Below are 27,828 nucleotides of genomic sequence, written 5' to 3' on the forward strand. Positions count from 1 at the left end.
CTTTATCAGGTTGAGGATGTTCCCTTCTATTTCTACTTCCTTTTTTAAAAAAAAACTTATTTTATTTTTGGTTGCGTCGGGTCTTATTTGTGGCACACGGGATCTTTCATTGCATTGCATGGGCTCTCTCTAGTTGTGGTGCGTGGGCGCATGGGCTCCAAAGCATGTGGGCTCTGTAATTGTGGTGCGTGGGCTCAGTAGTTGTGGCACATGGGCTTAGTTGCCCTGCAGCATGTGGGATCTTAGTTCCCCGACCAGGGATCGAACCTGCATCCCCTGCATTGGAAGGTGGATTCTCAACCACTGGACCACCAGGGAAGTCCCTATTCCTACTTTCTGTAGAATTTTTATCGTAAAGAGATATGTCCCACGTTTAAAATTTTATTCAGTATAGTTGGAATTGTACCAGTTATTTCTTGGCACTCACTTTAACTGGTATTTTATATAGTATAGTGCTACCCAATAGAACTTTCAGTGATAATGGAAATGTTCTATCCTGTGATACCCAAAACAGTAGCCACTAGTCACATGTGGCTATTGTATCTGAGGTCTAAGTTTTTAATTTTATGGAACTTTAAGTAATTTGACATTCAGTAACCGCATATAGCCAATGGACAGTGCAGATCTAGACCAGTGTGGGAATCCGTAAGCAGCCCTCTGGATAGGTGCATAATTTGGTAATAATATATTGCCTAATGATTCACTTTATATACTTAACCTGGAATATTTCCAATTTTTGTACTTAGAAACTGCCTTTAGCATTTCCTATTATGATTTTAGTAACTCACTTTAAAGATCATATTGTGCCACTTCTTTCCAATTAAAGTTTTACAATTGTCTTTGGCCAAAACCAATAAAATTCTGACCTTCTGTACTCTCTACTATATTGGATTATTTATTCAAATGTTCCCATCTTTTGTGCAGTTAATCAGCAATGTTATTTAGTAATTTAATGAAGTGAGGAGAGGGAGCATGGGAATGGAACTTGGGAGTTAATTCCCAGATTACATTCTCCAGATTAACAGCTGTAATACTTTAAATATATGTGTACTTAAATTTACCAGGAAAAATAAATAAATAAATTTACCAGGAATGAATTTCCAAATTCCTATAGGGCAAGACCAACAATGCCTATATTTACATTATTACAGGTCTAAGCTCCAGTCATGCCACCTCATTAGCTGTATGCTTGACTAATCAAGTTGGTTTTGCATTGTGTCAAATTAAATCAGAGGAAAAAAATTGAACTAAATTCAAAACAGTACTTTTCATATTAAGTCCCTGTCTTATTCTTTTTTTAACTTTTTAAAATTGAAGTATAGTTAATTTTCAATGTTGTGTTAGTTTCAGGTGTACAGCACAGTGATTCAGTAACATATATGTATATCTATCAATTCTTTTTCAGATTCTTTTCCATTATAGTTTATTACAAGATACTGAATATAGTTCCCTGTGCTATACAGTAGGTCTTTGTTGTTTTTCTGTTTTATAAATAGTAGTGTGTATGTGTTAATCCCAAACTCCTGATTTTTCTTCCCTCCCCCACCACCATTCCCTTTGGTAACCATAAGTTTTCTATGCCTGTGAGTCTTTTTCTTTCAAAACAGTATTAATACCTAATGCCACTGAAAGAAATCCTGGGGCATATGTAATTAATATTTGTAGTATTGTTTGAGATCTTGCACTATAATCACTATGTATTGTTATTTCTTCATCCCTTTAAAAATTAGTAGTTGTTTTGGAAACTTTGTAGTGGTCATATTAAAACTTGAAAATATAATTTCATACAAGTACAGCTCTGCTTTGAGAGTTTGTCAGTACAGAAATAATTTTGAAAATCTGTTTCATGTCTGTTTGAAATGAATATTTGGAAGAGCTAGTATTATAGTTATTACCCATCATGGTAAGAGTTTCAGAAATTGTCCTAATTATCACATTCTAAACAATTTTCATAAAATTATCCATAGAAATGGCAGCAAGATGCCTTGTTCATTTTAGTTTGAGACTTAACATTATACCCAAGGAACAAATGTACATGCTTGTATTTCTAAACTGAGTCAAGGGCATGATGCTGTAAGACTCTAAACCTTTTTTTACCTCTTTTATCTTTAGTACAATTGACATATAGCAATGTCCTGTAATTTATGTAGTAGGCCTGTAATTTACAACTTATACAACTCAGGAGGCTTGTATTAACTCTGTAGCCAAATTCATATTTATCTGTTGCCATAAGCTTCCATTTAACATTGATTGGCTCTTGACTTATTGGCCATTGTATGGTTATATGTCAACTTAAAGCCAGAATTCACTTGGAGGTGGGAAATCTACCTCTTGTTAATATGTAAATGTAAATTGAAAGAAAGTACTCTAAGGTAAACTTTATTTGGTTGAGGTTGGCTGGGTTTCTGCCAGGAATATTTGTCATTCTCCCTCTGATTTTATGTAGTTCTCGTCTCTTGCCCGTGCATCACACTTTGGCCAAGCCTTGCTTTTTGTTGCCTGCTTCCCTCCACTTCACCTTCCTCCTTTTTGTACTTGATAATTATGCATGAAGCAAGTTGCTTCTAAAGTTATTACTTTCTTGTATCTGGAGAGGAGCAAGGGATTCTTGTCACACCTGCAAGTAATTAGAACTGGAATATAAACTCAGAGTCTTTTGTAAGTGCTACATTGTGAGTGCTCACTAAATATTAAATGAATGGAAGTGCTATGATTGCTGCCACATGGAAACGGAAGCATCCCTTTTAAAGGCATTTTTATGGTTTTATATAGCTTATATGAGTTTTTAGCCCCTTGTATCCATTTCTGGAATCAATATTGTATTAATATTAGGATAATAATTTTAGTTCCTTTATTTGAAAGAAAGTAGATTTTGTTGTGTCTTAGTATGATCATGTAAAATATAATGAAAAAATAATTTCTGTTTAATCCTATTAAGAACACTTTTTTCCTTTCCTCATTATTCTTTGTCATTTCTTTAGCTTTTTCTTTCAACATACACCAGAGTATTCTAAAAGGATCTTTTAGTATTTGTTCTATACATTTTACCCAGTACCTTATAGAAATAGAACTTTATAGTTCACAAAGGGAAGCTGTAAAACAGTTTAGATTTGTTTATTTGGAGGAAAAGGCAGTCTAAAATTAAAATGTCTGTGTATGATAACCAAATCAAATTAAATGGTTTAGAAGAAGATAGTAAAATAAAGATTTAGGATATTTATTCCCAAATTATATTAAGTGAACTTTGCAGAAAGCCTGAATGGAATTAGAAATATTGTTTCTTTGCCATATCTTATATGATATTATCCTAGCAATAAGACATTCAATGACCATGAATACCAATAGCCTGTAGGACTTACTAGGTTTACTTAAATTGTACTGTGGATGGGTGTTAAGGGGTGGGAATGGCATCAGCCTTAAAGAGTGTGAAGCTGTTACTCTGTGTGGTTAAGGTTTCAGAGATATAATTTGATTCATAGTAGCATCAAATCCGTGAAAGAAATAATTCTGTTGTGCTTCTACTACAGTTTTCAGGTTTTATTAAAATTCATTTTTGCCCTTTTTTCTGGCTTCTTTTAAGACTTTATATTAATTTGTTGTTAGAGCTATTTTGGGAAATCCCAAACCAAGTTTCACACAGAAAACACTAGTCATTTTAAATCTGGAATTAACACTGAATTTCATGAGTCAATTTCCAATATTCTTGGCAGAGTATTTTCTTGGTCTGTTATTGTCCTCTCTACCTATAGGAGTTGATTGATATGTTCAACTGCATTTTAACCAATCATAAGGTCGTATATATGCTATTTTTTAATAAAAATTAAAAAATAAAACTACAAATGTTAATCAATTGACTTTTTTGTAAAAGAGAAAAGACTAATCCAAGAATATTTTAGCCCTCTTTAAATACAGCTTGTTTCCTGAAAAACTGTTTTTGAAGATGATGTTGATAGTGATGGGTGTGGTGTAAGAAGTCTGATCTGTGAACAATAATCCTTTCTGCCTTGTGTGTATAAAGCCTTAAGTCTTTTATTTGGTTAGCAATTATCGGTTGAGCCTGGTACTGTTTTGATTGTCTTAAGCTTTTGCTGAAAGCACCCCTCTCCCTCCTTCATCCTCTACCCTACCCCCACATTCTTGAGGTTTGTCTTTGAGGTAGGTATATAACTACTATTTCTTAGAAGGTCACAACTTTGCTTTATTGTTATGAAGTTGTTTTAGTGGATTTTAAAACATTTCTTGATGCTATAGGCATCATATTAGAACATGCTTTTGGTAATAATGTCCTTTGTCCTTCATTCCTCTCATAGGGCTGGCCTAGCAAAGGGGTTGAGATTATTCTTTAAAATAGCTAGACCTGCTATTTCCAAAGCATTACTGGTAAAGAGGCACCTTTAAACTCTCTGGGTTGTTTATGGCTTCTATGGAAGTTAGCTTGACCTATTTTTTAAACAATTAATTCAGTTTATCTTTCAATGCCAGTTGCAGAAGAATTGGAAATATTCTACTTTTTATATAATCTGTATTAAAGTTTAAAAATTAGCAAATTACACAAGGATTTCATGAACACTTTGTATAGCATGTTATTAGATTGTAGGTGACAGATAAAATTGCTCAAGAGTTATGTGACTCATTTGTGTTAAAAATCGAATAATATCACCCATTTGCACACATCTGGTTTTTATCTGGAGCTTGATGCCAAGTTGATGATATACTCTTTTTTTTTTTTAAATATGGAACGCTTCACGAATTTGTGTGTCATCCTTGTGCAGGGGCCATGCTAATCTTCTCTGTATCCTTCCAATTTTAGTATATGTGCTGCTGAAGCAAGCACGATGATATACTCTTTTTCCCAGCAGATATGGTAGTTTCCTGGCTTTGGCAGGCAAAGATATGGTAGATGTCATTATCTCTTAGCATCATTGATCAGATATTTCCTGTGATATAAGCCGTAGAATTCAGTGAGTTATTCATCCTTATCGGCAGTGAAATTTTCTTGTGGTTAGTGATTTTCTGGTTTAGGTTCAAGTGTTTTTAATTAATTAATTTATTTATTTATTTTTGGCTGTGTTGGCTGTTCATTGCCGAGCACGGGCTTTCTCTAGTTGTGGCAAGCAGGGGCTACTCTTTGTTGCGGTACATGGGCTTCTCATTTCAGTGGCTTCTCTTGTAGTGGAGCACGGGGTCTAGGCGCGTGGGCTTCAGTAGTTGTGGTTCACGGGCTTAGTTGCTCCAGAGCATGTGGGATTTTCCTGGACCAGGGCTCAAACCCGTGTCCCCTGCATTGGCAGGCTGACTCTTAACCACTGCACCACCAGGGAAGTCCAGTTCAAGTGTGTTTTGTTTTTGTTTTTGTTTGTTTTGTAGCGAGGAGGGCTTTTATCAGTACTAAACTGCTGAATGTGTAGGGTAATTCAAAATAACTTACCTTGTGCAAGTCTCATCAAAGACCACCAGGAACAAGCCTGTAGTTTGAAAAAATCAAATTTATTTACTCTTAGTGAGGGAGTGTACTGCTGAGGCACCGTGGAAGGCCTCTGGGCAAGAGGGAGGAGGGAAGTGTCTTTAGTAAATTTTGGCTTACCACTGAAGAATTTTGAGGAGTGTCTGAAGGAAGCCAGGATTAGTTCTGGATTGGTGGCTGATTCTGAGGTAAATTGAGAGAAGTGGGTATTAACTACGGGTTGGGTGTGGTCATGAAGCTGGGCGGTTTAGGACTTGGGTATCTCGCTCCAGTAATAAATGAAAATACCAAAGTGAGGATGGGGGCATCATTGGTAAGAAAGCTGTAATCACCCAAAGAAGGGGTCGCTATGATATTTTACAATTGCTACATGACCTTGGGAAAAACAGTGTTTCCTGTTAACTTTTCAGCTGGCTTTATCTGTGTCTGTCCTCCCAGCCTGATTAATTGCAGGGCTGCTTTTTTCTTTTTCAGTCCTAACTGACATTTACTCTTTCAGTCCCAGATAGGTTTTGATTCTTTCAACATGTGTTCTTATAAATCTTTTAAAAACACATGGTCAAGCTACAACAATTTGTTATTGTCTTTAAGGGCTTTTCTGGATATTCTTAGTCTGTTGAATTGAAAATCTTTTGTTTTGGTCTACAGATATTTTCTAACACCAGTTCAAAATTCCATGCCAGTGTACAATAATTTTAAAACAAACAGATTTTTCTCCACTGTAAATAATGAGTGGAGTAGAAGAGTGGTCTAACAACTCTGATGTGGCCATCTCAAACCAACACTTCGGTTCTTGGTGAACTTTCCAGTAAAACCCAATTTAGTAGATACCAGAGTCCCTGCCGATTTTGTTCACTGTCTTTTGCAGGTAGAGGGAAGATTGAGGAATATAATGTAGAATTTTTGATGTTATAGTTATTTCCTATTTCAGGCTCATTATATATTTTCTACAATGTCATTAAATAGACAGCACTTAAAAGTAAGAAGACTGTTGAACTAGAATCAAGAGACCTGGATTGAACCAAGGGTCTGCTATGTATTGATGTTAGGCAAGACAGTTTCTTTGGGCTTTAATTTCCTCATTTACAAATTGAAGAAAATGCTTGCCTTCAGATCTCACAGGATTACTGTGAACTCAAATGAGATGTCTTTGGAATTACTTTATAAGCTTTAAAATGTTATGCAAATGTAACTTGTAATTATGATATTGGATCACACGCTGATAATAATGTTGATAGTGATAATAATGACTCATAGGTTAAACATCTGGTATTTGAGTTATCATCACAAAAAGATTATCTAGCTCACATGCAACTGTAGTGGGGTGCTTTTTTAGTATCTAAACTTAAGTTTCAGGACCTGTTCTTTGTCTCCAAATCCAGTGCCCTTTCCACAAAAGTCTCAGCAAAGTAAGTAATATATATTTCCTAGTTGCCATAATAGAACCCCTTGTAAGAGCCTAGAGTTTGTGGTGGGAGATGAAACTGGAAAGGGAGGTTGGGGCCCAATTATTCGGAACTGTCCGTGCCAGGAGTCAGCAAAATTTTTGGATAAAGGGCCAGATAGTCAATTTTTTTTTTGGCCTTCTGGATCATTTGGTCTCTGTTGCAATTACTCAACTCTGTGGTAGTGTAAAAACAGCTCTAGATAATATGTAAATGAATGAGCATGGTTGTTTTCTAATAAAATTGTATTTGTAAAAATAGGTGGTAAGCTGAATTTGGCCTATGGACCCAAGTTTGCCAACCTCTGTTCTACACTAATGAATTTAGATTTTATACTACAGGTACTGAAGAACCATTGGGTACTTTTGAATGGGAAAAGTATATGATTGGATTTTTATTTTGAAAAGACAGCTCAGGTGGCAGAATATAGGATAAATTGGAGAGGAGAGAGAATGGAGGAGGCAGGCAGGGAAATCAGAGGGAAGGCTCTTACTGTAGGTATAGACAGGAGATGATGAGTGTGGGGGTAGTAGCAACAGAAATGGACATAACTGGATTGATTCAAGCAAAATTTTGGAGGTGAGATGAATAATACAGTTTGGTTGGATGTGGGGTATAAAAGAGGAAGAGTAAAACTATTAGTAACAAAATTGAGGAGAGGGAGAATATAGAAAACTTGTGATGGAAGGATAATGAATGTGATCTGGGAACTCTCCATCTGTGGTACATCTAGGTAGAGGGGAAGGATGTCCATTAGGTAGTTGAAAATGTGGTCCAGGAGCTCAGGTGAAAGATGTAAGTTAGAGATAAAGATTTGGCAGTAATTAGTATATGGGTAGGTAAGATTGCAGGGACAGCATGAAAACAGAGAAGAAATCCCAGGATAGAATTTGAGTGAACTGTTAGCATTTCATCAAGGGTGAGTCAGGGTAGAAAAACAATATAAGAAACTAAGAAGGCAAAGTTTAGAGAGGCAGTAATGATATCTTGAAATGAGAATCAGAAATGATATCTTGTAAGTCATAAGAAGAAAATTGCAGATTTGATCAATATTCCCTATCAAACTTACTATGGAATTTATATTCTCAATGGTTTTGGAAGGTTGAATACTAGAAATAATTTTTATTCAATTCAGCAAATACTTGAACAGCAAATATATGCAAAACCTTTTCTAATGTTCAGGGCAGTCCTTGCTGTCAAGAATTTTACTCTTTGGGGAGGTTTAGACAGATGCTGGACTATGATTATAGTACAAGGCATTGTCTCAGTCCTTTTGGACTGATATAACAAAATACTATAGACGAGGTGGCTTATGAACAAGATTTATTTCTCACTGTTCTGGAGTTTGAGAAGTCGAAGATTAGGTACCAGCAGATTTGGTGTCAGGTTAGAATTGGCTTTCTGGTTCATAGATACCTCACATGGAGGAAGGGGCAAGGGAACTTTCTCAGGCCTCTTATATAAGGTCACTAATTTACTTCCCCAAAGGTACCACATCCTAATACCATCACATTGGATATTAGGTTTTCAATTTATGAATTTGGGGGAGGAAGCACAAATGTTCTGTCTAAAGCAGACATAGACTAAGTGATTTAAGGGAAATACAGTAATGGGCATTAAGGAAGGAAGGAGAGGTGAAACTGATTAAGAGAAACACGGAAAGATTTTAAGGAATAAGTGACCTTTGAGATGAACTTTGAAGGATTAATTATAACTTGAAGGGTGGAACATTACAGATGAGAGGATATCTGCATAGGACAGAAAAGAAGGCTTCTATGATTTTAAGTGGAAAATTTATGCCCTGGAGGAGTATGAATTATGGTTGGATATTTTGGGAAAGGTGGGACCAGATTAATTAAGCAAATACTTGAGGGTCTTTTGCTTCCAAGGTACTAGAAGTACATTAATCAGTACATGATTAATCTATCATGTACTGACTGAACTAGGTCAGTACATGATACATTAATCTCTATCCTTAAAGTGCTTGTAATCTTAGATCAGAGATATGCACAGATAACTAATACAAGGACCACAATAAGAAGTGAAACAGGAGGGTTTAGTTTTGGCTGAAGTGATTGAGAAAGATTTCATGAAAAAGAATGGTTTTAGGCTATGCCTCCAAGGATAAGAAGGATATTGACAAGATGAAATGGCAGAGGTTAGGCATAAGGCTAAAGGAATAGCATAAGCAAAGGTGCTGGGTTGGTAAACTGGGAGAAGTTTAGGTTTGAAGTTTAGGTGGGAGTTCATTATTTTTTATCAATGGATATCTAGTTGCTCCAGCACCATTCGTTTAAAATGATATCCTTCCTCCATTGAATTTGATTTGTACTTTTTTCAAACATCAGTTACTATTTGTGTGGATCTTCTTGGTCCTCTATTCTGTTCTATTGATATATGTGTTTATCTCTTTACCAGGACCGCATTGTTTTGATTATTGTAGTTACATAGTAAGGCTTAACGTTGGAAAGAGTAGTCCCTCTCACTTTATTATTTGTCGAGATTGTTTTCAACATTCTAGGGCCAGTGCCATTCCATATAAATTTTAGGACAGGGTTATTAATGTCTGTAAAAGCCTTTTGAAAGGAATTGCATTAAGCCTATAAATCAATTTGGGAGAATTGACGTGTTTACTATGTCGAGACTTCAATCCATGGACATGGTATGTCTCTTTATTGAGGTCTCCTTTGATTTCTTTCATCAGCATTTTATAATTACAGCATACAGATATTGTACATGTTTTGTTAAGTATATATCCAAGTATTTAATTTTTGGAGTGATTGTAAATGTGTGTGGTTTTTTTACACTTTATTTTTTATTGAGGTATAGTCGATTTACAATATTACGTAAGTTTCAGGTGTAGAACATAGTGATTCACAACGTTTAAAGATTATGCTCCATCTGTGGTTATTATAAAATAGAGGCTATATTCCCTGTGCTGCACTATATATATATATATATATATATATATATATATATATTTTTTTTTTTTTTTTTTTTTTTTTTTTGCTGTACGCGGGCCTCTCACTGTTATGGCCTCTCCTGTTGCAGAGCACAGGCTCTGGACGCGCAGGCTCAGCAGCCATGGCTCACGGGCCCAGCCGCTCCACGTCATGTGGGATCTTACCGGACCGGGGCACGAACCCGTGTCCCCTGCATCGGCAGGCGGACTCTCAACCACTGCGCCACCAGGGAAACCCTGCACAATATATTCTTGTAGCTTATTTATTTTATACCAAGTAGTTTGTACCTCTTAACCCCCTACCCCTATTGATGATATTGTGTTTTTAATTTTGGTTTCTGCATATTCAGTATTAGTGTATAGAAATGCATTTGATTTATGTGTGTTGATCTTATTTCCTGTGACCTTGCTCAGCCCACCTATTATTTCTAGGAGTTTTCAATCTCTTTTAAAACATATTCTATCTTGCTTTTTTATACTATAGTTTTGGGATTATATGATTTGGCAGATGTAATTATGATATGGGTTGGTTTGGGCTAGAAGGTTTGGGACACAGTTTACCTATTGGTGCAAATGATAATTTTTAAAATTTTTTCTCTCATTTTCAGAAAAACTGTTATACAATATTGGTTAAGAGATCAGCCTCTGAAGTCATATTGCCTAGATTTGAATCCTGGCTCTGTCACTTACTAGCTTGGGATCTTGGAGAAATTATTTAACCCCTTTATGCCTCAGCTTCCATGTCTTTAAAAAGGGGATGTTAATAGTACTCACTTTGTAGGGTTAACTAAGTTAAACATATAAAGTGCTTAGCGTAGTGCCTGGCACATAAAAAGTATTAAATAAATATTAAGTTTTATTATATAACAAGGGATTTTTTTAGTCTACTCTGGTTGGCAATGTATGGATAATATAATATTTTTGTATGTATTTTATTATTTTCTTTAGCATAGAGATTACTATCATTAGAGTAACCGATCTAATACCAAATGTTTCCCTCTTCCCTCCACCCTACCCATTTTGGAATGTGAGAACATTGAAATTCTAGAGAGGAAAGGAAAGGGAAGAAGAATAGGAACTAAGCTTCACAGAAAGTAAACCTTACTGTGCTAGATGTTCTACAAAATTCATGTCACTTAGGTGGTATTATGCCTGTTTTATAGATTTTATAGATAAGGAAGAAGCTAGGCCTCTTGTTCTTTTCTCAATACTATGTTGTCTTTTTACTCCATTATTCTGCCAAAATAGGGGGAATTGGTAGAACCCACTCTGCCAACACCTGTTGAGCTACTTGCCTGGCTCTTTGATTTTCCCACAGGATTACTATTGTATATATCCTTTGCCCTGCTCTCCTTGTCTGTCAAACACATGTCCTCATTTATATTGAATAGTGACTTGGTACCCAGAAAAACAAGGGGTGAGTTCACTGCTTTGACCCATCAGTATTCTTTATTTGGTGGGGGGTAAACATTGCTGATATGTTTAAACATAAAGCACTAACTGACAGGTAGCTGTGGTATAAGAAAAAAGAACATTGGACATAAGTTCAAGCACCCTCCTTCTCTGTTAATTATCACCTGTATGACTTTGGAAAATTTGCTTCACCAACCTGGATCATAGTTTATTTATATGTAAAATGAGTTATTAGAGTAAAAATTAATCTTTAAAGTCCCTTCAAGCTCTAGCACAATTCTATAACATACACTAGTTCAAAGAGAGAAAGGTAAATCATGGTTGTGTGTAGATTACTTTCTAGGGCCTCAGAAATGCTGATTAGCCTCTCAGAATCTTCACTAGTGTTGGCTTGCATTTTTCCTTTCTATTTATTTATTTTTGACAAAAACATATTGTATACATTTAAGTTGTACAACTTGGTGTTTTGATATATGTCTACCATATATCAAATGTGAAATGATTACCACAATAAAAAATAAACCTGTTAGTTACCTATCATGTTACCATTTTTGTGTGTGTTATGAGAACACTTAAGATTTACTTTCTTACCAAATTTCAAGTATACAGTAGATTATTATTGACTGTAGTCACTAAGCTGTATATTAGATCTCCAGAATTTTTTTATCTTAAAACCGAATGTTTGTACTCCTTAAACAGTATCTCCTCCTCTGTCTCCCCCCTGCCTCTGGCAACTACCATTCTACTTATTGTTACTATGAATTCAACTTTTTAAAAAAGATTCTACATATGAGTGAAATCATGTAATATTTGTCCTTCTCCGTCTGGTTTATTTCACTTAGCATAATGTCCACCAGGTTCATCCATGTTGTTATAGACAGCAGGTTTGCATTTTCTGATTGCCAAAGGCAGCTGTTTTTCCTGTCTCCTGCATTTCCTGTGTCTAGAATTAAAGAGCATAAAGCTCAGTTACGTTTTAAATGTAAATCTCAATGAAAAATTTCATAAGACAGAAAATGATTACAAATATTAAATTTCTAATTGTACCTGTGGGCAAATGTCTCTTCCTGTGGTTGAATCAAATGCTTATTTGAGCCTATGCTTTTTACAAAAATGGGCATTTTTAATGCACATTTTTAAATTGAAATATATTTGTTACACATATAACATTGTGTAAATTTAAGGGTGTACAACATGTTGGTACATTTACATATTTTAGTATGATTGCCATTGTAATGATAGTTAGCACCTCTATCACGTCACATAATCATCATTTCATTTTAATGATTGGAATAATTAAGTTCTAATGTCAGCAAGTTTGATAATTATACAACAGTATTGTTGTCTATATTCACTATACTGTGCATTAGATCCAAAGGACTTATTTACTGTTTACTAAGTTTGTACCCTCAACCATCTGTCCTATTCCCCTACTCCCCAGCCCCTGATAACCACCATCTTACTGTCTTTATATAGTACTTGTCTTTCTCTGTCTGACTTAATCGCACTTAACATAAAGTCTTCAAGGTCCATACATGTCAGAAATGGCAAGATGCCCTTCTTTATCATGGCTGAATAATATTCCATTGTATACCACAACTGCTTTATCCATTCGTCTGTTATGGGTACGTAGGTTGTTTCCATCTCATGGCTATTGTGAATAATACCAGAATAAAAGTGAGAGTGAATCTCTTCAATATTTTGTTTTCATTTCTTCTGGGAATATAGTGAAAAGTGGAATTGCTGGGTAATATGGTAGTTTTTTTTTTTCTTTTCTTTTTTTTTTGGCTGTGCCGTGTAGCATGTGGGATCTTAGTTCCCCAACCAGGGATTGAACCCATGACCCCTGCAGTGGAAGTGTGGCATCCTAACCACTGGACTGCCAGGGAATTCCCTGGTAGTTCTATTTTTAATTTATTGAGGAACCTCCGTATTGTTTTCCATAGGGGCTGAACCAACTTACATTCCCACCAACAGTTCCCTTTTCTCCTCATCCTTGCCAGTGTGTGTTATCTCTTGTCTTCTTGATGATAGCCATTCTAAAAGATGTGAGGTGATATCTCGTTGTGGCTTTGCTTTGCATTTCCCTGACAATTAGTGATGTTGAGTATCTTTTCATTTATCTGGTGGGCATTTGGATGTCTTCTTTGGAGAAATGTCTGTTTAGTTCCTCTGCCCACTTTTTAATCAGATTTTTTGTTATTGAGTTTTATGAGTTCTTTATATATGTTGGATATTAACCCCTTATCAGATACATGGTTTGCAAAAATTTTCTCACATTCTGTATGTTGTCTTTTCATCATTTTAATTCTTTTGCTGAGCAGGAGCTTTTAAGTTTGATGTCCCACTTGTTGATTTTTGCTTTTGTTGTTTATGTTTCTGGTGTCATATGTGAATAATCACTGCCATGACCAGTGTCAAGGAGCTTCTTCCCTACATTTTCTTTTAGAAGTTTTATGGTATCAGATCTCTGGTACATTTTGAGTTAATTTTTGTGAGTGGTGTAAGACAAGGGTCCAATTTCATTTTTTTGCCTGTGTTTATCTAGTTTTCTCAGCACCATTTGTTGAAGAGACTATCCTTTCCCCATTGAGTGTTCTTGGTTCCCTTGACTCTGTTTTTGAATATTAGTTGACCATACATGTAAGGTTATTTCTGGACTCTCAATATGTTCCATTGGTCTGTGGGTCTGTGTTTATACCAATACCATACTGCTTTAATTACTATAGCTTTGTAGTATAGTTTGAAATCAGAAAGTGTGGTATATCTGGCTTTGTTCTTTCTCAGGATTGCTTTGGCTATTCTGGGTTTTTTTTGTGCTTCCATACAAATTTTAGGATTGCTTTTTCTATTTCTTTGAATTATGCCATTGGAATTGTTTTTTCTGAATTTTGAATTTTATTTTGAATTATGCCATTGGAATTTTCATAGGGATTGTGTTGAATCTACAGATAGATATGGGTGGCATGGACATTTTAACAATCTTTGCATCCATGAACATGGGATTTCTTTCCATTTGTTTATATCTTCAATTTCTTTCAACAAAGTCTTGTAGTTATTTATTTATTTATATTTGTACAAATCTTTTACTTCCTTGGTTAAATTTACTCCTAGGTATTTTATTGTTTTTGATGCTATTGTGAATGGATAGTTTTGTTTTCAGATGTTTTATTATTAGTGTATAGAAATGCAACTCATATCTTTATGTTGATTTTATATCCTGCAACTTTACTCAATGTGTTGATTCCTTATAACATATTTTACTTGAGTCTTTGGGATTTTCTCTATATAAAATCATATCATCTGCTAATAACAACAATTATACTTCTTCCTTCTCGATTTGGATGTCTTGTAGTTTTTTGTCTTACCTAATTGCTCTATCTAGGACTTTTAGTACTAAACTGAATGAGAGTGGTGAGAGTGGGCATCCTTGTCTTGTTCCTGGTCTTAGAGGAAAAGCTTTCAATTTTTCACCATTGAATACAATGTTAGCTATGGGTTTGTTGCATATGGCCTTTATTATGTTGGTATGCTCTTTCTGTACCCAATATGTTGAAAGTTTTTATCATGAAAGGATGTTGTATTTTGTCAAATGCTTTTTCTTCATCTATTGAAATGATTATGTGATTTCTATGCTTCATTCTTTTAATGTTATATATTATATTTATTGATTTGCGTATGTTGAACCATCCTTGCATCCTAGGGATAAATTCCACTTAGTCACTTTCTTTTTTTAATTAATTTGTTTTATTTTTGGCTGTGTTGGGTCTTTGTTGCTGCATGTGGGCTTTCCTTTCTTTAGTTGTGGGGAGCGGGGGCTGCTCTTTGTTGCCGTGCATGGGCTTCTCATTGCGGTGGCTTCTCTTGTTTTGGAGCACAGACCCTAGGCACTCAGGCTTCAGTAGTTGCGGCATGCAGGCTCAGTAGCTGTGGCTTGCAGGCTCTAGAGTGTAGGCTCAGTAGTTGTGGCGCACAGGCTTAGCTGCTCCGCAGCATGTGGGATCTTCCCGGACCAGGGCTCAAACCCGTGTCCCCTTTCTTGGCAGGTGGATTCTTAACCACTGCGCCACCAGGGAAGCCCTGGTCATTTTCTATGATTCTTTGAGTGTGTTCTTGAATTCCGCTTGCTAATATTTTGTTGAGAATTTTTTACATCTATGTTCATCAGGGATATTGATCTGTAGTTTTCTTTTCCTGTAGTGCTCTTATCTGCCTTTGGTATCAGAGTAATCCTGGCCTCATAGAATGAGTTTGGAAGTGTTCCCTCCTCTATAGTTTGAAAGAATTTGTTAAGGACTGGCATTAATTCTTGAAATTTTTGGTGGAATTTCCCTGTGAAACCACCTGTCCTGGGGTTTTCTGTGTTGGGAGGTGTTTGATTACTGATTTAGTCTCTTTACTTGTTATTGATCTGTTCAGATTTTCTATTTATTCCCGCATCAGTGTTCGTAGTTTATGTGTTTCTGGGAATTTATCCATTTCTTCTAGGTTATCTATTTGTTGGCATATAATAATTCATAGTAGTTTCCTATGAACCTATGTATTTCTGCAGTATCAGTTATAATGTCTCTCATTTCTAATATTATTTTCTTCACTTGCTTTTTCTTAGCCTAGCTAAAGTTGTCAGTTTTGTTTATCTTTTTGAAGAACCAGCTCCTAGTTTTGTTGAACCTTTCTATTGTTTTTCTGGTCTCTATTTCATTTATTTTCACTATGATCTCTATTATTTCCTTCCTTCTGCTAACTTGGGGCTTACTTTGTTCTTCTCTCTAGTTTCTTGAAGTGATGTTGTTTATTTCCAGTCTTTCTAATACATGAATTTATCACTATAAACTTTCCTTAGAACTGCTTTTGCAGCATCTCGTAGGATTTGATATGTTGTGTTTCCATTTTCATTTGTTTACAGATAGTTTTTTTGTGTCCTTTTTGATTTTATCTTTTACCATTGGCTGTTCAGAAGCGTGTTGGTTAGTTTCCACATATTTGTAGACTTTCCAGGTTTCCTCTTGTTGTTGATTTGTAGTTTCATACAATTATGGTCAGAAAAGATAGTTGGAATGATTTCAGTCTTAAATTTGCTAAGACTTGTTTTGTGTCCTATCATATGATCTATTTAGGAAAATGTTTCATGTTCACTTGAGAAGAACGTTTCTTCTGCTGCTATTGGATGGAATGTTCTATATATCTGTTAAGTCTATTTGATCTAAAGTATGTTCAATTCCAACCTTTCCTTATTGATTTTCTGTCTGGGTGATCTATCCATTGCTGACAGGGGGCTATTAAAGTCCTCTAGTATTGTTGTTTTGTTGTCTGTTTCTCCCTTCAGACCTGTTAGTATTTGCTTAATATATTTAGGTGCTCCTATGTTGGCTGCACATATATTTACAATTGTTATACCTTCTTGATGTAATGACTCCTTTTATCATTATATAATGACAGTCTTTGTCTTTGTTATCATTTTTGGCTTGAAGGTCTTACTTTGCCTGATAAATATGTCTATCCCCACTTTCTTTTGGTTTCCACTTGCCAGTAGCATCTTCTTCCATCCCTTTAATTTGAGCCTATATGTCTTTAGAGCTGAAACAAGTTTCCTGTAAATGGCATGTAGCTGGGTCTTGTTTTTTTACCCATCCAACCACTCTATGCCATTTGATTGGTGAATTCAACCATTTACATTTAGAGTGATTATTGATATGTAAGGCCTTACAACTGCCATTTTATTGTTTGCCTTGTGGTTGTTTTATGTCTCCATTGTTTCTTTTTCCCATTGTTTCTGCCTGCCTTGTAAATTGTTGGTTTTCCATGGTGGAATGCTCTGTCTCTCCTATTTTTAGTTTCATGAATCTATTCCAGATTTTTGCTTTGTGGTTACCATGAGGTTTACATAAAACATCTTATAGATAAAAAAAAAAACAGTCCATTTTATGCTGATAGCAACTTATCTTCATTCACCTTTAAAGATTTCCACCCCTTTTCTCCTCCACTTTTCTTTCTTTCTTTTTCTTTTTTTTTTTTTTTTTGGTCATGCCATGCAGCATGTGGAATCTTAGTTCCCCAACCAGAGATTGAACCCATGGCCCCTCCAATGGAAGCACAGAGTCTTAACCACTGGACCACCAGGGAAGTCCTTCTCCTCCACTTTTCTATTTTCAATTTCACTATTTGCCTCTTTTTATGCTGTGTATTCATTATCAAATTATAGTGGTTATAGTTATTTTTAATAGTCTTTCCCTTTAACCTGTATCTAAAGTTAAGTGATTAACATACCATTCTAATATGGAATTACAGTTTTCTAATTCTGTCCATTTTTCTCCTTTACCAGAGTATTTCATATGTCATCATCTCGCTTTTTGGTTCTTTCATTTCAGTTGGAGAACTCCTTTTAGTGTTTCTTTACAAAGCAAGTCTAGTGGCGCTGAACTCCCGCAGCTTTCGTTTGGCTGAGAAAACCTTTATTTCTCCTTCACTTTTGAAGGATAACTTTGCCGGATAAAGTATTCTTGGCTGGCAACTTTTATCTTTCAATAATTGGAATATGTCAGTCCACACTCTCCTGGCCTGTAGAATTTCTGCTAAGAAATCTGCTGATAGGCTAATGGGGTTTCCTTTGTAGGTTACTTTCTCTTTTCCTGTTGCTGGCTTTAATATTCTTTATCATTGATTTCTGAAATTTTCATTATAATGTGTCTTACAGAACATCTTTTTGCATTGTGGTAATAAGGTTTTCTATTAGCTTCATGTACTTGTATGTCCAAGTCCTTTCCCATCATTCGGATGTTCTCAGCTATTATTGTCCAATTAGTTGTTCATCAGAGGGGAGAGAAGAAAAGAAAAACTCAACTATTATGATGCTGACATCATTCCCCTAATGCACTTTAAATTTGGATTCTGCTACTGATAGCTGTGTCTTAGCAAGAAATCATGTGGAGTATGAAATTCTGTAATACTCATTTTAATTCAACATTTTCTTTATTAAGTATATAAAATATAAAACCTTAGATTTAGTATAAAATAACAAATATTTTATACTTTATTACAACTTTCCCCAATTTTAAACTTATTTACTACTTTACAGTTTTTGTCCTCTGCCTGTTATATAATTGTTTCAGTATGTTTTAGCTTAGGCTTTCTAATCATTTTTTGGTCTAATAATGTTCTATCTTTCATGTATGAAGATAATAGAAGGAAATGTGCTTTGAGGTATTTTTTCACAGAATTTATGCACTTACAATGATGCTTCTATTTATTTTTGCTTACTAACCTAGGTGTGTTGATGTGATTGACTGAATTTAGGAGAACAAACTGTGTGGTCTTGAACTATTGTAGGAATAAGCTGATGTACTAATACAGTTTTTTTGGTACAACAACCCTGTAATAAGTCCTCAGTTTGGATTTACTGTTGTTAAGTGTCCTTGTTATTCTTCTATTTTTTTTTAAGTTTTTTATATCACCATTTAATATTTGAGGGTCTAGTACTAACCTTTGAAGTCAAGAGAATAAATAGTATATCTTGTGCCACACTCAACAAATGTTCTAAAATAGACACACTTTTTTCTAACACTAGAATTTTATAGGTTATTGGTAGATTTTACTTTTTTCCTATAAAATGGTGGGATGGATAACTAATGGAGAGGACAGTGAAAAAACGAGTAACGTAAGAAAAGAAGCACATCCTTATAATTCAGGATGCCAAAAAGTGAGGAAGGCAAAGCTATTATTGAAGACTAGATGAAAAAGTCAGTCTGGTTCTAACCTTATTAATTTGGGACACAGTGTTCCATATTGTAATTTTGAAACAAATAGAATTTGATTACATAAAATGGTGCATTAATATCCAACATACACTAGAATATTATACACTTCAAATTATGCTATTTTTCTGTTCCTTTTTTCAAAGACCATTCAGTATTATTAATTTCTAAAGGTAATTAAATAGCATTTAAAATATTAATAGAAAAAATAGATTTCAGGAGAATATGTGCATTTTATTCAGTTTTAATTAATCCTTTAATATGTTCTTCATAAAATTTGAGTCTTCTTGTGGGATAACTGTGACCTTGTATTCTCTCCCTTTTACTGTTCATTACCACTTCTAATTTATGTGGAGAAAGCACAGGAAATTAAGCCAAAATAAGTTAATTTTACTGTTTGTTACTCGCACTAGTAAAATTACCCGTAAGAAAAAAAAATATGATGAAGTATAGCAGGTATAACATAGGGAAAAGATCCATAAAGGAGGAAGTGACCAGTAATTCATGATAGAAAACATACAGGTTAGGCAGAATATTTACAAATATTAGATATAATGCAACAAAGTGAACTAGAAAATTTAACATAAAGACATTCAAAACTTGTAATGGTATTAGTACTTAAAGTGTGATGAGTGGTGATATTTGGTTCTAAACAAACATATCTAATAGGAAGGTAAGGAGTAGCAGTGCATGTTAAATGTATTTACAAATCCATAGGCCAAAATGTGGCTGTGCTATGAAAAACAGTGTGTAGAGATTGAGTGAGAAATTTATATTGGATTATATTACAGACTGGACAGTATGGATGATGCTTTCCTAATGGAGAGGTAAAACAGGATATCTATATCAAACTAATAATGAATGTCCTTTTATTCCTCCCCACTCCAATTTAGTTATTATGTTGAGCCATTTAAAATTACTACTTCTATTTGTAGAAAATGGTTGAATATCAACAATTTCATATGGTTCAATCCATATAAGAATACCCCCAAAACACCTTTAATGTTCCAATTAGCATATGGGGAAGGAACCTATAGATTTATTAAAAAGGAATAGATGGAATAAATTTATAACTAAAATGTAAGTGCTGGGGATAATTATATTTTGCTTTAGTCTTCTCTATCAAAAAGGAAGATCTCTAAACTGTATAAAGGATAGAGCTAGCATGGTTAAAAGAAAAGAAAACCCAAGATGCATGAGTACCTAGCTGCTTTAAGAGTCCCAAATGAATTAAGTCACAGTATACTAAACCAGTTTTCACTGGCAGGTATTCTTTGTGAAATCAGAGGAGACAAGAGAAATGGAAATGACCAATGGACAAGTGTACAATAAGGGAACAAAGAACAGATCTTTAAATTATTGATCGGTGAACTTAGCTTTAACCCCAGGAAAATTTTAGACAGGCTTATTTAATAAGTGGTTTGTGTACTTTTAGAAAAGAAGGAGGTGATCACTAGAACCTTAAATACATTTACTAGAAAAGAATGTTAAACTAACTTTAATCTGACTATTAGATAGCATAAGGCAGCTGTTTTAGAAAACTAATGTAGTCTTTGCAATCTTAAATTGCATTTATAGAGGCATAGCTGGAAATAATCCCCTGTACTCTGTGCTGATCAGACCACTGGGGATATTTTGCTCAGTTGTTTTTTTTTTTTTTTGGCCGTACCACGCGGCATGTGGGATCTTAGTTCCCTGACCAGGGATTGAACCCACACCCCCTGCATTGTATGTGTGGAATCTTAACCACTGGACCATCAGGGAAGTCCTTGTATTGTTTTAAGAGGCTCAGACATTGATGAACTAGAGACTTACCTTACCAGAAAAAAGCAACCACAGTAGTGTTTATGGTGAAAGAATGCTTTTTTCTATAGGGAATGATAGGAAAGAAAGGTGTTTGTAAATTATGGCTGTGAGTAATATAGAGGAGACCTCACATGTTGAGAGAAGACTTAAGGCACAAATGATAGCTATCTTTAAATATTTCATGGGTTACCATATAACAAAGGGATTTGACTTTTTTTTTAAGTGTAGCTCTCAAGGGCTAAACCTGTGATTCTCTGGAACTTGGAGGGAAAGAAATTGAGCTCAGTGAAAGGTAGAGTCTCTGCAAAATTAGAGCAGCTCAACATATAAATCATTCATTTTTTAGAAATAATCTTCTCTTTACTAGAAGTGTATAGGCAGAGGCTGAATGGCTATCTACCAGATACATTATAGAAAGGATAATTTTGTGGGGAGGGAAGTTGGACTAGAATTGGTAGTTCCCAAATTTGGCACAGCATCAGCATCACTTGCAGAACTTATTAGAAAAACACATTTTGAGAGATATATATTTCTGCAGATCACTTCATTAAAGTATCTTATTCATTCCTGCAATTGAGTAAACAATGAATGCTTTTGCCCAGTGGAATAATGTAAATTCCACAAGGATGGGAATCTTATTTGACTCGTTTATAAGTTGTATTCTAGTATCTGTCACAGTGCTTTAGCTCATAGTAGGTTGTCAACAAATACCTTTTAAAGAGAGAAAGCAATTATTCCATTTGTAGCTGTTTATTAATCTCTGTGACTTAAAAAGTTTATAAAATACACTGAATAAGTCTTATCTTGTTATTACTTGAATCTTTAAGCATTTTGGTCTCTTGTTGGGTTAGTTCATATATCATGTTTTAGAGAACAGTTTGGAAACTTATCCTACAAAGATTTAAAGAGAAACACTTAGGAGACATAGTGGATTCTGAATGTAATATTTCGTATTTAAATACATTTTATATGTATGTATATTTGACTAGTTTATCTACTAATTGAATTTGTCAGCATTGCTAAATACAAAGAAATTATTGTGACATCAAAGATGTTTTTCTCAAAAGTTCTTAATGTATTTCAAGACAAGGTTGGCATGTTCACATCAGTACTCAAGAGAAAATGCTCTGTAGCTGATTGTTCGAAACTGACTATTACCGTATCAGCTCCCCAGATAGAAAGGTGTCATAATTAAGGTGTACTATTTTTCAAGGTTGCCAGGTCCTTAACAACAGTGGATGGAGAAGCAGGCATTTTGTTCTGACTAAAATTATGTTGATTGATTGCCCAGTTCTAACCAGTGTTTTGAGGGTTGTATTGTCATTTCACTTTTGTAACTTTGAGAGCTACATTCCTTAGTAAATTGAAGCTGAGATAACGTTTACTCTTTATAGTGTTTTTGAAATACTTAAATAAGTAATCAAGGTAATTAATTATATATACTAAAACTTATTACATACCTTTGAAATACAGTAGATTTTAGAAAGCTTAATATTGAGATTGCAATAATGAATAGTGGATATATTGGCATAGGATTGTGGGATTTTTTTAAAAATTTATTTGTAGTTGTTTCTCATTAATACTTCCTTCTACTTTGTTAGGGTGAAAGTTTAAATTGCTCATCTCTAATCTTGCATTCTGCTTATAATAGAAGAAGAAACAATGCATTCAAATAGTACATTTGATAGATATTTATTTTTTATTTTTTTTAAAAAAGGGTATATATTTTATTTTATTTATTTATTTATTTGCTGTGTTGGGTCTTTGTTGCTGCATGCAGGCTTTCTCTAGTTGTGGCGAGCAGGGGCTACTCTTCGTTGTGGTGCACGGGCTCAGTAGTTGTGGCTCGCAGGCTCTAGAGCACAGGCTCAGTAGTTGTGGTGCATGGGCTTAGTTGCTCCGTGGCATGTGGGATCTTCCCCGACCAGGGATCAAACCCATGTTCCCTGCATTGGCAGGTGGATTCTTAACCACTGCACCACCAGGGAAGTCCCTTATTTTATTTTTGACTGTTTTATTTTTATTTATTTATTTTTTAATTGACGTATAGTTGATTTACAATATTAGTTTCAGGTGTATAACTGATTCAAAAATTTTTTATAGATTATACTCCATTTATAGTTATTATAAAATATTGGCTATGTTTCCCTTTGCTGTACAATATATCCTCATAGCTTATTTATTTTATACATTTTAGTTTGTACCTCTTAATCCCCTATCCCTAACTTGCCCCTTCCCCCTTTCCTTTCCCCATTGGTAACCACTAGATTGGTTACCAATGGTCTATTCATATTTTCTATTTCTTCCTGGTTTAGTTTGAGGAGATTGTACATTTCTAGGAATTTGTCAATTTCTTCTACATTGTCCACTTTATTGGCATATAGCTTTTCATAGTAATCTTGATAGAGACATTTAAATACAATACAGTCATAATTGTGTGTGTGTGTCCCTTTATTTTATTACTACTTTTGAGGAAAGGAATTACTACTTTTGAGAAAAGGACTCTAAGCATCCCTCTCCCCCAAAGGAGCTATATAATATTTATTCTAGAAGAATGAGATCTACTTTCTAGTAAAATACTCAAGGATTGGTCAAAAGTGAACTCTTTTTAATTGTATTTTTAAAGTCAGTTATCAGCCATTACAAATTTCAGAAAGTGTTCTTGATAAAGGATTCTTTAGAGATGTAAGAAAAGCAAAAAGCATCAGTACTGAAAAAGAGTGGCTAAATGGAGAATACATGCAAAAGAGTGTTGACAGAACTCCTTATTGTATATAGAGCCTAAGACCTGTTGACATTACCAAATGACTGAGAAAAATGTATAAATATTATCATCTCAGGTGCTATATGAATAAACAAAAATCGCTGAGATAGGAAAGAAGGAATATTTGATGATCCTGCTGTCGAATATGCGATATACCATATATAGGAAGTTTTTGAATAGCTGTTAGTGGACTAGAGAACCTAATAGAAAACTTGTGTTTAAGATAAAAATGTATTATTAGAAGAGTGTTAAGTGAAACTTAAAAAAATCTATACTTTTATCACAAAGCAGTTGGTTTCATTTTTCTTTCTAGTCTTTATACATATATGTATGTGTTTTTTGTATAATTTAAATCATAATCTACTTATAAGTTCATATTTTATATTTTTTGCTTTGTAGCTCCTAAATTGTCCCACATTGATGGAGTTTTCATATTTTAATTATTAATTTTTACAGAATAGTCCATCATATATTCTATAATTCTGATTCTTTCTCTATCTCTGCTTTTCTGATATTTTTCTTCATATTGATGGTGTTTTTTGTTTTTAAACTTCAACCTGGTTTTCAACCAGGGGCAGTTTTTCCCCAGGAGATGTTTGGCAATGGCTGGGGATATTTTTGCTTGTCAAAAGTTGTTGTTGGTGGGGTGTTAATAGCATCTGGTGGGTAGAGGCCAGGTATGCTGCTAAACATTCTACAATAGACAGACAGACCCCCACAACAAAGAATCCTCAGTCCCAAATTTCCAAAGGCCAATAGTTCCAAGGTTGAGAAATCCTTCCTTAAAAGTAACACACCTTTTCCTCTATATATTTACAGAATATGAATGTAAAAAAAGCAAAGCAGAAGTAATGGTTGATTGTTTCAAGGAACTCAGAGCAGTAAGAAATGTTTGACTGGAGAGGGAAGATTGCTAAAGTCCAAAAGTTACGGTGCCTGCTCTTCCCATCTTAGAGTTGTGGCCATTTCTAGAGGTTGACATGGGAAGCAACTGCCAAAAAGGAAACCTCTTACCTAGTACTGATACTTATGGATTTTCCACCATTATTTATTCAGCATCTCGACATAAATATTAAGATTTCTAATGTGTTCTTATGATTTGCATTCAAAGTTGGATTTTTCTATTCATCATTCAATTTTTGTCATTTTATCAGTTTGAGATGGCCAGTGGATTGACCGTTGCCTGAAAAAGACTTCATTGCTCTTAAGATTGAGATGTTGAAAGGTTTCTTATTTTTGATTGTGGCATGCTTCTAATCGTACTAATCTAGCTACAACTCAATTCTTGCCTTAATTTTGCCTTGTTTCAACATAAAGCTATTATTATTTATACTATATTATTATGAAGTATGGTAAAATTTTGCCTTGCCTCAAGGTCACTCTAACTTTTAAGGCTTCTATGTTTTGATTAAAATATAATATGTTGGATGCTGAATACTTTCAGTGTATAAGGGAAGACTGGTGGAATGTCACAGAGCAAGTAGGTGCTTGTATATCCTTATAGGGAACAAGATCTTCGTTTTAGGGAAATGAGTAGAATCCAGGTGGTATTTGGAGGAGAATTTTGCAGATTTATGCTTTATTCTGGCTGCTTTTTAAGAAAATTAGAACACAAAACAAACAAAAAAGGAGACAGGATCTAAGATGACCTTATAAGAGATGAATTCTCAAAAGTTCATTGATTAGAGGGAGAGTCTATAGTTTCTGAAACCAAAAAGGGGGAGAACCTATAGACAAGTCTAGAAAGGATTGTTTGTTACTGAAAATCTATGTGGTGTTATAGTTTCCTTCCTCTTTTTACTGTATAAATCTCTTGTATTACTCTTGAATTTTTAGGCGCAGCTGTTTACAGGGTGGATGGGTGTGAGAAGGTAGGACAGGAGTTCATAAAATTTCCTATATACATTTTAAGATGTATTATACTTAACCAAATACCGTTTTTATTCTAAAATTCTTTCATGTTATGGTAAGATTTACCTATATATATTTAAAGTTACAGTGTCTTTGACTGAAGTATACCAAGAAAGGCAAAATGGGATTGTACTTGGGAAACCATAGTAAGGTAAACAGAAAATCAGACTTCTGGAATTTGAAAGAAGAGTACTCTTAGTGCTTTGTGGTAGTGAACTTGAGTTCATAAAATCATGAAATGTGTGATGGAATTTAGACTTCTCACAGCGTAGAATTGCCATGGTGTGTGTACCCTGTTTTGTTTCATCATAATACTGATGATTTAACTTCATGTTAAATGTAGTTTTCACTTTTAGGTTTTAAGAAGTGAATCCCCTGTTTTCTGTTTTTCAGTGAATATCACCTCTGCCAGGCAATTAACCGGATGTAGTCGCTTCAGCCATATTTTCCCTTCATCTGCTTACCAGCACATTAAGATGCATAAGAGAATTCTGGGGCACTTGTCATCTGTCTACTGTGTAGCATTTGACCGAAGTGGGAGAAGAATTTTTACAGTGAGTTTAAAATTAATGATACTATAGCATATTAGAGATTTACAACAATGGAAGCTAGGCTTCATGGCATTGAATTATGCTTTGTAAGCAGTTCTTCCTTTTTAGACACATGCATGCAAGAAAAGATGAGTGGAAATTGAAAATCTTTTCTCTTTCTATATAAGTAAATGGATGAACTATAATGACCTATATTTGGGAAATCTAATTTAAAAAAAATAAATCTTCAGGAGGCCTTATATTCTAGAGGTGGTTAATTTATGTGAAACAAGTTTATCTACTCAATTGGTTTCATTCCCTTTTAGCAAACATTTATTAAAATGCATTTTCTATTGGTGCCAGTTCTGCTTAATTAATGATTACATCATCCTTATAGTTGAATAGTTGAACTACATGTTTAGTAATGAAGATTACAGTTATTGTATATATCTCTCTTTGAATTCAATAGTAATTATTTTTAAAATTGGATTGTTAATAACCAGATCATATTGTGTGCTTTAGAGTACAAAATTGTAGCACACTAATATTTCCAAGTAAAGGCTTAGTCTCATTGTTTCAGTACTAAGTTAATGTAGAAGTGTAGGTACTGGCATAATTTTCTTTTTAAATTCCTAGGCTACAACAAAGGAAGTGGTTTGTATTTTGAGAAGTTCGACTTCTTGGAGTTCATTACAGACTCTTCCATTGATGTTTTCATGACTCCAAAATGCATCACCTAAGTATATGGGTGTTGATGATGATGATGATTTTCATCTTTTTATAAACAGATAATTATTAAATAGCTTATCTACCACAGTAGAATTGCTTTTTACTATTTAAAGCTCTTTTGAAATTCTCAGTAGGAAGTTCCACATAATATTCCCCAGAGATTATTAACAAAGTCTCATGTTTGCATGTAGATTTTAGGTTAAAGTTTTAAGTATTTATAGAGAAAAAAATATTCAAGCAATTAAGAAAAAAGGCTGTCAGGTGTAAGGAAAGAAATAATGACAGAGATAGTTAATGCCAAATCACTTAAAAGTAAAAAATATTTTGAGTTGTCAGGATTGGTAGTAGTTTTGAGGAGTTATTCACATATGCCATTATCAGTTTGGACAGTGCTTTGTCAGTGCTGTCATTTGGACATATTTTATATTTTCTACTCGCTCCATGTTACATGAAGAAAAGAGACTAAAAAGTAAAGGCTTAGAAGTAACTTAATAAAATTCTCCTTTGTTTTTGCTTTTTCTGTGGGGGGAGGGGGCGAATTTCTGCTTTATTGTAAATCTTCTGTCCTTTTGTGTTGCTGTAGGGTTCAGATGACTGTTTGGTGAAAATTTGGGCAACAGATGATGGGCGCCTTCTTGCTACACTTCGAGGGCACTCTGCTGAAATTTCTGACATGGCTGTTAACTATGAAAACACTCTCATTGCCGCAGGCAGCTGTGATAAAGTTGTAAGAGTGTGGTGTCTTCGAACTTGTGCACCAGTTGCAGTCCTTCAGGGACATTCAGCTTCTATTACTTCCATACAGGTAAGAAAAATAAAAAGATACCTCTAGTAGATGTAATAAGAATGAGAATTCTCTTGTTTTTTGTTACATCGTGTGGATTATACAAAGAATGGCAACAGAAAAATATTGATTTCTTAAGGGCTTTGTCCTTACCTTGCAGACAGGTATTTTTTAAAGTTCCCTTTTCATATAAATCTGTTCCCTTTAGAAATAAGTAAAAAGGTCATTGAAAAGTTTTTTCAAATGTAGTGTAAGACATCTTCTTTATC

General features: G+C 34.5%; 1 protein-coding gene and 1 non-coding gene across 2 annotated transcripts in view; one reads left to right on the top strand and one right to left on the bottom strand.

Moving 5' to 3' along the window:
• Nucleotides 1–27,828, top strand: part of BRWD3 (bromodomain and WD repeat domain containing 3) — a 120,032-nt gene that overhangs the window by 19,209 nt on the left and 72,995 nt on the right. The window contains exons 7-8 of the mRNA XM_060138136.1: nucleotides 25,910–26,070; nucleotides 27,359–27,580. Coding sequence (XP_059994119.1) covers nucleotides 25,910–26,070; nucleotides 27,359–27,580 — 383 coding nt within the window. The remainder of the gene's footprint in view (nucleotides 1–25,909; nucleotides 26,071–27,358; nucleotides 27,581–27,828) is intronic.
• LOC132514191 (U6 spliceosomal RNA) lies at nucleotides 4,728–4,834 on the bottom strand. Its single transcript, XR_009538679.1, has one exon. It is a non-coding gene; the product is annotated as a U6 spliceosomal RNA (small nuclear RNA).

The sequence above is a fragment of the Lagenorhynchus albirostris genome, chromosome X, assembly GCF_949774975.1.
Source record: "Lagenorhynchus albirostris chromosome X, mLagAlb1.1, whole genome shotgun sequence".
Classification (NCBI taxonomy): domain Eukaryota; kingdom Metazoa; phylum Chordata; class Mammalia; order Artiodactyla; family Delphinidae; genus Lagenorhynchus; species Lagenorhynchus albirostris.